Genomic DNA, 11579 nt, shown 5'->3' with positions numbered 1-11579 from the left:
TCTCTCTCTCTTTCTCTTTTTTTGTCTCAGTCTCTAACTCACTTTTCCACTGGCTCACAGGAAGCCCAAGACCAATTCTCACCCCTTCAGAGCATCCTGCCTTTACATCCTTCCCATCTGGCTACCCAAAGGGTAGATCTCTTGCTGTCGGCATCCAAGAGAAGACTCTCCTGGCATGAAGGGGCCCAAGCTCCTGATCCTCACCCTACCTTGCTCCCTCTGTTCACTTTCTTCTCCCTGGATCTCATGGGTGGACTGGACACTGCTACTGTCCTGTGTCCTATCTGATACAGGGAGATATCTGCTCGCTCCTTGCTTCGTTAGGCTGGGAGATTTTCACTGAGACATTTGGCCACAACCAGGGACAATTGCTGTGCAGAGTGGGCTGCATGGACATGGGTGGAGGGCAGCTGAGGGCACAGGGCAGAGAAGGCACCTGCTGTGAGGAGGCCTCATTTCTGTCCAGACTGGCCCTTCCCTCCCACACTGCAAACTAGGAAGCACTAGCACTGTGCCAGTATTTTTATTTTTCTTAGCATTGTTCAAACGTACATACAAGCTCTTTTTAAAAAAATGTTACAAAATTGCTTAGCGTAAAGGAAGTCTTCCATTCAGACCCTATTTTGTTGCCCTAGAGTTAACATTGATATCCACTTTCTGAGCATCCTTCCAGAAAATTTCTATGCCACTATATCTGTGTGTGTTTGTATTCCTGGTAGCACACTTACTCCAGTGCCGTCAAACAGAAGCACAGTGAAAGCCACAGATGCGATTTTGAATTTTCTAGTAGACAATATTTAAAAAGAAGAGCAATGAAAACAATTTGATGATATATTTTATTTAACTCAACATAACACAATTACCATCATTTCAACATATAATAAATATACAAACTATTAGTGAGATATTTACATTCTTTACTTCATACTAAGTCTTCCCAATTCAGTGGTCATGAAATTGCAAAACATCCTGGAAAATGCTGGAGATGGAATGTTAAGAAAAAAGCAGGGCCCAGATGTGAATAAGGACTGTGACCATAGCTACACCAACCTAATCTTTATGCTAAAGTCTAGGCGTAGACTAACACATGGGAAAAATATTCAGTGATTTCTTGGGATGCTGGGATTGTGGGCGGTCATGGCCCCTTTATCATTCCCTTTTATGTTGTTATAAGCCGGGGCTATCATTAAAAATGTTTTTCTATTTTTATCTAAGGTATTATTACATAAGTAATTCATGTTCACTGTAGAAAAAATAAGAAAATAGAGCAAAATGAAGAAAATAAAAGCCACGTATACAGTCTCGATTATCACATTTATTCACCATTAAGACTAGATAACTATATATTATTTTTACAAAATATGTTAAACTTAAGATCTTTAAGGCTAATCAGAACCATCCCATGAGCTGTGGACAACACGGGAAGCTGAGCTCCCTCCTCAGGCCTTTAAAGCTGTTCAACTCTAAGTGCATGAGGAGCTTTCGTTATGAACATTACTAAGTTTCCGCCTTTTCTCTAGAAAGCACATGAAGAGGTTGTGGGCAGGAAATAAACACTTTCTCCCTCTGAAGTTCCATAATCCTTCCTCGTCGGAGAGTGTGGTAAGTCTGTAGAGGCCTCTTTCTGCTGCGAGACTAAATGATTTATCAAAACCTGCTCCCCTGCACCTCAGACGGGGCAGCATGCTGGGGGAGAAGGACCCTCAGACTGGGAATCCAGAGACCTCAATCCTAGTACACTCTGCTGCTGGGTGACTCAAGACAGTCATTCTCTCCACGCGGCCATCAGTTGGTTTCTTCTGTAAAATGAGGACAGTCACAACTCTTGCCTCAGTGGGTCAGTGGGTGAATCTCAGATGAGACAGGAATGCTGGACACATGTTAGAGGTGATCAAGGTTTTCTCCCCTCTGAGACCCCTTTACTTTTTAAATTTTAGGTGGCCATTGCAAGGTACTCTGGCTGGCAAATAGCCTACATTCTTTGGGGTAAGTGCCATCATGTGACCCATTCAATTCAACACCCGTGTCCTGGGCACCTGTGGAGTCCTCGTGCGGGTAGGGAGGAGAGGCAAGGCAGAGACAGCCCTAGCTCCTGCCCTGAGGGACCTTGAGAAAGGAGGAGAATCACATACCCATATAGGTCATTATCATCATCTGTCCTGAGCCCACAGGGCAGTGGTGACCCAGAGGAGGAAGTAACTGTCCACACCTGGGGCAGGCATGAATACAGTCTTGTGGAGTTGACATTTGAACTGCACCTGGCAGAGTGAGCAGACAGTCAACAGGAAGAAAAGGAAAGGCATGCCAAAGAGAAGAAACAGCATTAGCAAAGGTGACAGGACCTCTGGTAGGAGGAAGATAGAGTGGAGACTGCTGGCAGGAACAAGTGTGACTGGACCACAAAGGGCCTTGAGTGACAACCAGCTCCTTTGGCCCATAGGCTACCTCATCATCCACGTGGTACAGACCCTGTGTGGCGTGGCGATCATGTACAGCCTGGTGTTGCCCATCATCCACAACCGGAGCCTGGAGATGCTACAAGGACTGGGCGTCGGAATGTAAGTGCTACATGGGCTTTCTGTCATTGCCCAGGGCCTGGGAGCTGGTGGGCCCTTATAGCTGCTGTTCTAAATGCCCCTTTCTTGCTTGGCTCTCACCAATCCCTGGGCCTAGGCTCTGAGCTCTGATCCAAGGAAGGGCCAAAATAGTAGCTCATCTCAAAATATTTATACAAATAATATAATATTTATACAAAATATTTCCACTCTCATTGTTCAAGGGGTCTTCACGATTGTGTCTGTGGGGTATACACATATGTCCGTTTTATAGCTGAGAACTGGGCAATCTGAAAGCAAAGTCTCATCTAACCACTACCTCACCCTGCCGCTCATTGATGCTCTTTGGAGACCTCCCTGCTCTGAGCTCCTTGCTTCCATACTCACCCAGAGCTATCTGTGAGTCTGGGGCAGAGCCTGCCCTGTCCACTCTTGCATGGCATTCATGAGCTCTTCTGAAAATCCCATTCCTTTCTTCGATCCCCATGCTGTTGAACCACTCATCCCAGTTGCCACCCCTGGACAAAAGGACATAATTAAATCTGGAGTTGTGGTCTGGAGACAGAAGACCTGACCATGTGCCTTTAAGAAAGTCATCTCCCCTTTGGGAGCCTCAGTTTTCTCATCTGCACAGTGGGCGTGCGAACGCTCTATAGGCATAAAGCACAGAGCTCATGCTCCTGTGGGCCCTGCGGGTCATCTCACTCCTCTTTTCCACTGGGCATTCGAGAAGGGCTGGTGAAGAGTGGACAAGGCCACCTCAGGATGGTCTCGCCCTGTGTTTCAGCCTCACCATATCCATCGTCCTGGGTCTCATGATCCTGCAGGTATGGGTCGCTGCCAGCCTCTTCCTGCAGCCGAAGATGGGCACAGCTGACAAGCAGAAGCCATTGGCGCTCAACAACAGGTGAGGGCAGAGAAGGGAATGGCGGTGGTAGGACTTTGGCCTCAGCAGTCTCTCGTTCCTCTCTCTTCATCGTTGACAGGCTCTTTGGTGGACCCTACGCTCTCTGAGAGGGCGAAGGGTGGCGGTTCCAGAGGGGGCTCTGGAGCCAAACTGCTTGGGTCCAAATTCTGGCTCTGCTCTTCCGAGCTGTGTGACCTTGCATGACCTTACTAGACACTTGTCAACCTCAGTTTCCTCATTTTACAAACAATTGTGCATACCTCAAAGGCATTCTGAAGATAAAATGTGTTCAAATATGAACTTAGAACAATAGCACCTGGCCTGTGGTAATTTTTTTCTGACTCATTAATTCAAAGCCATTCACTCATGGAGAAAACATGAGCACTGAGGATAAAGAGATATCCCCTCTGAGAAGCTCGTGTTCCACTGGAGCTGACAGACACAGATATCCAGGGTCGGTAGATTCCAGAGGATGTGCAAGGATTACAAGAGAAACACGAGTAATAGGAGGAGAGGCAGGAGTGGTTAACGCCGCTGTACGTGGGAGGTTTCAGCCGAGGTCAGCGGGATGTTAGGATTCCTACAGGTGGAGATGAGGACCCGCATGGCTGGCAGCCCGCACTGCACAGGTGAAGGTGGAAAGCCATGAAAGGGCAGGACGAAAAGTGAGAATCCGATATGGTGGCCATGCAGTAGCCTTAGATGGTGAGGTCCAGGGAAGGGGCACAAGGTAACGATGCCAGAAGAGGCCCTCTCAAAGATGGCCCAGAAATTCAAGATGCAAGTTTGGGCTTTATCCCCATAGGCAACAGGAAGCCACATGATCAAGTGGTCATTTGGGAAATTTCATCTGGAGGACTTGGAGCAGTTCCAGCTGGGGACAGGTCACTGTTACAACAGACAGTGGGAAAGCCACAACCTCTGTTATAACCACAAAACCAGCTGTGGCCACGTGAGATTTCTTATCATACAAGAGTCCTCAAAACTCAAGGATCCCATCAGACATTACAGTTGCCACCAACATTCGTCCTGCACTATGCTCAGAGTCCCCCATGCTCTGTCTCAGCCAGGCTTCGCACCAGTGCTGTGAGGTCGGGACAGTCAGTTCCCATGTACAACATAGGATCATACCACTAGAAGCCGGGAGATATAGGATTCGACCATAGGTCTGGGGGTGCCCTGAGTCCTCCTGCTTGGCCACTTTCTCATACTGAAAGGGTGCCACCCCTCCACCTGCTTTCACTTGCAGGAAAGTGTTCCACAACTTCAGCTACTTTCTGTTCTTCTACAACGTGCTGCTGGGCCTGAGCGCCTGCCTCTCCAGGCTGCTCACCAGCTGCATCCTGGGCACGTGGCTGATCGCCCGCATCGACAGGACCATCATGCAGAGTGGCTACGAGAGAGCAGACATGGGTAAGTGGCCTACACCTCTGCAGAGGGCTGGACTTGCCACCTTTGTAGAAGCTGCCTGGAGGTCGAGTAGCAGAGGCCTAGAGTTCACTCTTCACTGGTCCTTAGAGCTGATCTTCCCAAGGAGGCTAGAACACTGAATAGGAACAAAGAAAACATTTAGCCCAATCGCCAGAAGGAATTCAGGCTATTAAATACCTGTGTATTTGACAGACCTTGGAGGTATAACGGTGGGCAGTAAGAGATCATGGAATTCGATCTGAACAGTGAGAAGATAATTTATGAACGCATGGCCCTGAAAATTTTGAGAAAGATCACATCTAAGAATTATTGGTTATTAGTTGGAAACTTCGTTAACAGTCTGTTCAGTTGAAATACTCCAAAATCAAAGCCATTTCTGTAAAGCAAAAATCGTTTTTGTTCTATTTCTGGCCTGTGCCCATTCATTCACACATTCATTCATTATAAGGCTGATGGCTTCTCCATATTAGCCACAGTGGCTCCTAGCTCCTTTGAGCTTCTAGTTCTCCATAAAATGGACAGATTAGAATGTGATCTTTAAGAAGTCTTTCAGCTCTTTATACTTAATTTTCTAGATTCTCAGCGAAGACATGGGAACAGTTTAGGAACAAAGCGATGCTACACTTAAGTCATAAAAAGCATAAGCTGGGCCCCCCTGGGATGTGCTGCATAGCCTGGCTTGCCTTCTGGATTGCAGGGTTCAGGGCTTGGATTGGCATGCTCTTTGTGGACCATTATCATACCAACCCGGTGCTCGTCAGCTTTTGTCACATCCTGATCACAGGCCACAGGGAGAGAAGTCTGCAGCAGGCCATCAAATATGGGTACCTAAATCAGTCGCCAGGTGAGTCTCCTTTCTGAACCTATCCTGGGGTTGGATACCAGGAAACAGGTATCCTACGGGTTTTCTGGGATCCCTGAGATGTCCAGGTTCCCTCTTCCCTGCCCCACTTCCTCCGCACTCCATGCCCTGGGGAATCTTCTACCCAGGAGATAAAGAGCCTTAGGTCCCAGTCAGCCTGGTAAGGGGACCCCTGAGGCCTTGTGTCCTTGTCCTTCTAACTGGACTCCTCCCTTGTTCCCAGAAATGAGCTCTAATTCTGCTGAGTCTTCCATTTCCCAGTTTTTGAGACTCCATGCATATCCCAGGCTTCAGGCCAGGTGCCCTCCAAGATGGTGCTCAGTTGTACGTACTGCAGCTCTCGTGGCCGCCAACTCCTGTCCCCTCAAGGCTTTATACTGTCTACTCCCACCCCTCCCACCGTTATTATTCTGCTCTGCTTTCTGCTGGGAAGCCCCCAGTTAGCCATGTCTTGTCAGCACCAATCTGGACTGTGTTCACCATTATTCCTAACACTACAGATAACACCCAGCTCTGTGGGACAAACACACATCCCTCCAGTCACTTTCATGTCCCCAGGAGTTCTGGTGTAGCTTCTTCTCTCACTTTTATCCCACACTTCACACTTCCTGGGCAGTTTTTCTTACAGCCTCTGAGAAGGACAGAGAGAATTGCCCTCTTCCCCTAGTCTAGCTGCTCTGATTCTATCCTAGGTCACCGCATCTCAGCTAGGTCTAGGACAAGGTGGCTCCTGCTGCAGACTCTGATCAACAACCCCAGACTGGTCATGCTCAGAAAATCAAAACCAAGTCATGGCTCCCGGGAGTTTACCCAGACTCTGCTGACTTGCTCAGAGAGCTGACACTGACCTCCGACACTGCTCCAAGGCCATTCCAGGATGACTGCCCCCCCGAGAGAAGACCCAGGCTATCCAGCAGCTGCCCTTGCAGTACATGGAATGCACAGCCACTGTCCACGTGGATGGCACACAGCACCAGCCGCTCATGGGATGGCATCTGACTTGAACAATGAAGTCTCAGGTCTAATTTGCTCCCTAGGCAAAAAGATCAAGAACTAAAAAGAATGTCTATTGAACAAACTTTGCCCAACCATGATGTCTGCTCTCCATAGTTAGCGGGCAGCCTTGGGGAATTCCATGTTGAGAAGCACATAGTTTTGACCACAGGGCAGAATTCTGTATCACTGAAGAGGTGGTTAGATTTCTATATCAGAAAGGCCTTGTGTCCTTGTTCTTCTGATGCAATTTTTCTTTAACCATCGGATGCAGTTTTCCTCTGGAGGAAAGTATGGTCCTCATTGCTTCCTCCTTTCCAGGCCTTGTGGTAGAGAGAAGGAAATCCATGATCCAGACTCTAATCTGGTAGGGTGAGCAGGCACACACTGAGCTCTCTCTGCCGCAGCCAAATGGGATGAGGAACAGATCAGAAGTGACCTGTACACAAAGATGATGTACAAATTCTCTCTGGCAAGCGGGGAATCCCCTGGGAAAACTGAAGAGGCATAGACAGGCTATGCAGGTATTCTAGGTGGGGGACAATAAGAGCAAAGGTACGGGGGAAGGAAAGACACAAGCATGTTTAAGGAGGGTGAGCCCTCAGGTGTCTGCAGTGCAGGGTGCTGGGGCCTGGTTAGACCATCCAAGGAGGCCCAGATGCCAGGCTGGGAGCCTGGCCATTTCTCTTTGTGCAGAGGGCCCACTACTTCTTCCAAATTCTTCACACGCATACATGAGGTCTCTGGTGGCCTGGGACTTATACAAAGTCTGACCATTCAGAGTCACTCATGAAGCCTGTGCAAACGCCAGGAGGACCCACCAACAGGGTAAGGGAAGTCCCCATCCACCTTACAGAGCCACCGAATTTCAGTAATCATTATTACAGGACTGTAAACCCAGTCCTGTTGCTAGGTGTGTTTGCCAGACATTTCCTTTAACTTGATCTCCACAGCTAAGTTTTGTCATTCCACTTTTAGAAAAACTGAGAAAACTGGGACTCAGAGTGTTGGGAACCCCACACCACCACTTCCTAGCTGTGTGACATTGGCTGAATTACTTTGCCTTTCTGTGCTTCCTTTCCTTACATATAAAAAGTGGTAATACCTGCAACACCCACAATTATTTTGAGAATAGAATGAGTTAATACATATGAACACTCCTAAGCTCGTGCCTGAGATATCCCGAATTCTCAATAAATATCAATCATGGCTATTTGTAATGTTATACTTTGTGGTGATCTGATTAATGTCTGCCCACCTCTCACTATGCTCAGCTCCATGAAGAAAGGGGCCCGTAATGGTCTCCCCTGAGGTAGTTTTCTTGCAAATTACTGCTGAATCTCAGAACCTACACCCACCAGCCCTTTGCTTATAGACCTATTAATAAACTTGGCCCCAGAATTCACCTTGGTTAGAAAAGGAGAGTGTGGGGGTCTTTCTGTGACCAAGTATATGGACCCTTTTCCTGGCAAAGCAGAACTCATTCACGATCTACCAGGTCCCAGCCAGGGAGAAGTGGCAATGATGTCCCTGACAGAGAGTCTGGGGTCCTCTAGGGAATTTGTCTTAAAAAGAATTGTGTGGGCAGGGATGCTGGAAATCTTTGTTCATAGGTAGCATGAATGTTTATGGAATGAGGCCCAGCTGTAGCCTTAAAAGATACATCACCAGTCTTTCCCCTGGATGTGAAACAAGCAGGAATTCAGAGGTCATGGACAAGGATCCCAGAGGGCTTCAAATCTAGGTAAAGAATAATCATGGGGCCCCTAGAGGGACTATAGATGGAAAATCCTGCCTGCCCTTAGCCCATGTGCAGATTATCTTCCTTTGGCCTTGTCCTTTCCACATGCAGAGAAGTAGGAGACCCATTAAATTACGGGCGTAGGCTGGCATCAAGTACAACTTCCTGGGGGAGGGGCTCTTTACCCATATCTAAGGACAGTTAGGACCTAGATGGTCCTACTCTCAGGGATGGAGGGTTTCCATATGTGCGAAGACCCAGGACCAGCCCCCTCACTCCCTCCTCACCCCTAATGAGGCCCCTGCAGCATCTATCCAGGCCCTGTTGGCAGCCTATCCATCCCTTTGGCCCAGGAACAAAAAAAATGATGAGAGATCATGCTGCTCTAGGTGGCTGCAAATTATTACAGTCTCAAGCCTGAGGAGCAATTTGGGGCCTGGTTTCAGGATACAGAACAGCTTAGTGAGAATGAGAGGTAAGGCTGGGCAGGAGTCGGATGAGGGCAGTTACAGACTTCTCCCTTGGCTCCAGAGTTTATGTTATGAAACTCTTCCAATAAATGTAAGAAGCAGAGATGGAGCAAGGAGTGTCTTTCCTAGGGGGTCTCTGAATTCCACTTCCCTACCATCCCCTGCAGTGAGTGCCATAGCTGCTCACCTTGTTCCTTTTCTGGAGGTTGACCTGATTCCCCTGGGAAGCAGAGAGCCAGGTCCATCAGAAGGAGCCCTCTAGCCCACAACTAGTCCCCCATCTTCACCCCTTCTCACGTTGCACTATCTCAGGATCCTCTAGGGGGCAGGGCACACACAGAAAACAGGACTGGGACCTAGGCCAGACAGGATCCAGAGTTGGGAGAATGTGGGAGCTGAGGCTCAGGGCCCAGCTAGGCCAACCCTCCCTGATGACAAACGGGGAGGCCTCAGGCAGGAAGGAACCAGTCAGCCACTCATGTGCTACCTGACTTGGAGGAACCTAACCTCTCTCTCCTCCGTGGGCACTGTCTGAGGGAGAAGTTGAGTCCAACTCCAACGAAACCTCCCGCAGCTTTGCATTCAGACAGCTCTACTGCTTCACCGGTCAGGGGAACCACGGGTGTCTTATGCGAAGCCTCCGTTCACTCATCCCTAAGACAGGCATGGCCTCCCAGCTCAGAGGGGTGGCTATGAGGCTGTCATGAAAGGAGGTTTGCCAAGTGCCGAGAACCCAGGGCTTAGTGTGGGGGCCTCTCCTACCAAGTCTCAGGATCCAGGTTCCTGCTGCCCCACCCTCAGTCTCACTCACCTCCGGATAACCCTCCATCACAGTGTCCGCGTCGCCAAGTCAGGGAAGAATGTGCCAAGGAAGGACACAGCAATCAGAGTGGGAGCAGTGGTGAGCCCCTACTCTCAGATGTCCCCGCTACCCTCCCCTGAAAACTCACCCTCAACCTCCTGGCCCATGGGGAGCTCCCTAGAACCCTTAGCAGCCTCCCTCAATTCTGCGTTCCCTCCTGCTCCAAGAAAACCAGACTCCTCCTGATCACCTCCCTGGGTCTGCTTTTGGCAAATCACAGGATATGTGATCCCAGGGCCCCTCCCTGGCCCCAAATCAATCCTGCACCCAGCTCTTCAGGCCCTCTTCCCGGTCACTTATAAGGGAGGATGTCAGGCGCTGTGGCAGCAGGAGGCAGGCCTGCGGGAGGAAGCCCCTTCTCCCTTAGTCTGGAGGCCTCCAGCTGGGAGGGAGGAGCCCCCCACCTCTGACCCCACAGGCACACTCATCTGATGCTGCTGCTGCCTCTTCTGGGCTCTCTAGGGGATCATCTCCAGGATCGTACACTTGCAAGGCTGCTGCTGCCAGGATCCAGGACAGGGTCACTGAGGCCACACTCCCCTCACCCCATTCCCCCCAGAACTTTTAATCTCCTCTGACCCTGGACATCTGACCCCAGTCGCTGCCAATGCTACTCCGCCCTGCCGTGTGCTCTTAATACTAGAACAATTCCAGCTCCAGTGTGTGACCTGGGGCCTGGGGCCTGGCTTCCCTGGGCCTGTTTCCTTATCTGGAAAGTGTGAGAATTCCACCTACCTCGCAAGGTCTCCCAGGACTTCATGTCTTATTACTGTCATCATTGTTCTCCCCTCAAACCTGTAGGCAGATTGGGGCAGAAAGCTCCAGCACATTCCTTTCTTCTCTTGAACCATGCCACCACGCTGTGAGGCCTGCACCACAGGATTATCACCCTCTGTTTTTCAGATGAGGCAGAGGCCCAAAGAAGGGCAGTGACTTTTTCAGAGCCCCACAGAGAAAAAGTTGCTTTCTCTCTAGCCAGAGGCCCCATCCCAGCTGCCTTCACCCTGCCTCATCCCCACCACTGACCAGAGTCCTGTCCTCTAGGCTCTCGATGTGTGTCTAGGTCCCCAGCTGGGCCGAGCCATGGATAGAAAGGGATGGGTGTCTCCGGAGCCTGGTTGAGCAATGCCTTCCTACCCTACCCCCACTGGGGTCTCTGCCCCGCCGGCTGGGCCTGGGGCCGTGCCAATGGCTTTACTCGGACACCCCTTTGCACAGCAGTCTTTATCCACTCAGGAAGGAGACTCCAGAGGTGTCCTCCTGACTGACAGTGTAAGGGGTAACCAGGGCACAAGGTGGTAACACTTTGCTTCCTCTTTTACATGAAGCTTATGACTTTTATTCAGGAAGGATCCACTAAGAATCAATCCATCAGTTTCCCAGACTTAAAAGCTATCTAGGGCACATGTCATTGCCAACTAGACACCCAGGCAAAAATCCTGTGATTAACAGTGACTGCTATAGGGGCAGAGAGGGGAGTTGCAGAATGCACACCTATTTGTCCCTCATCCAGCCATTCTGACCCAAGGCAGCCCTTTTGTCCGCCTGGCCTGTGGGATTCCCCTGCAGTGCCCATCACTGGTGCAAGCAGGGTGCCCCTTTCCTTGGAAAGGCAGTGAAGACAGGATCAGCAGCTGGGGCCTGGCTTTCTGAGAACAGCCTTCTGCTAAAGGCAATCCAAGCTGAATAAAAGTTAGAGAGACATATCTGTCCTGCAACAAACACCTTCGATGGCTTCTCTGAACTCCTGTATTTGAC

General features: G+C 49.7%; 2 protein-coding genes across 4 annotated transcripts in view; both read left to right on the top strand.

Annotated features, from left to right (window-relative positions):
• Positions 1-7961, top strand: part of LOC120597611 (stimulated by retinoic acid gene 6 protein-like) — a 33044-nt gene extending 25083 nt beyond the window's left edge. The window contains exons 11-17 of one of the 3 annotated variants that reach the window (XM_039856189.1): positions 1521-1602; positions 1938-1986; positions 2441-2558; positions 3343-3462; positions 4712-4875; positions 5591-5737; positions 6448-7961. In XM_039856189.1, coding sequence (XP_039712123.1) covers positions 1521-1602; positions 1938-1986; positions 2441-2558; positions 3343-3462; positions 4712-4875; positions 5591-5737; positions 6448-6596 — 829 coding nt within the window. In that variant the 3' untranslated portion in view covers positions 6597-7961. The remainder of the gene's footprint in view (positions 1-1520; positions 1603-1937; positions 1987-2440; positions 2559-3342; positions 3463-4711; positions 4876-5590; positions 5738-6447) is intronic. The other 2 variants (XM_039856170.1, XM_039856180.1) reach the window with 2 other exon arrangements.
• A 174-nt stretch (positions 7962-8135) lies between these two features.
• Positions 8136-11579, top strand: part of CCDC180 (coiled-coil domain containing 180) — a 56023-nt gene continuing 52579 nt past the window's right edge. The window contains exon 1 of the mRNA XM_039856138.1: positions 8136-8492. The gene's annotated coding sequence lies outside the window, so the exon portion shown is untranslated. The remainder of the gene's footprint in view (positions 8493-11579) is intronic.

This window comes from Pteropus medius, unplaced genomic scaffold (genome assembly GCF_902729225.1).
Source record: "Pteropus medius unplaced genomic scaffold, Ma_sr-lr_union100, whole genome shotgun sequence".
Classification (NCBI taxonomy): domain Eukaryota; kingdom Metazoa; phylum Chordata; class Mammalia; order Chiroptera; family Pteropodidae; genus Pteropus; species Pteropus medius.
This window is presented reverse-complemented; position numbering and strand designations above follow the sequence as displayed.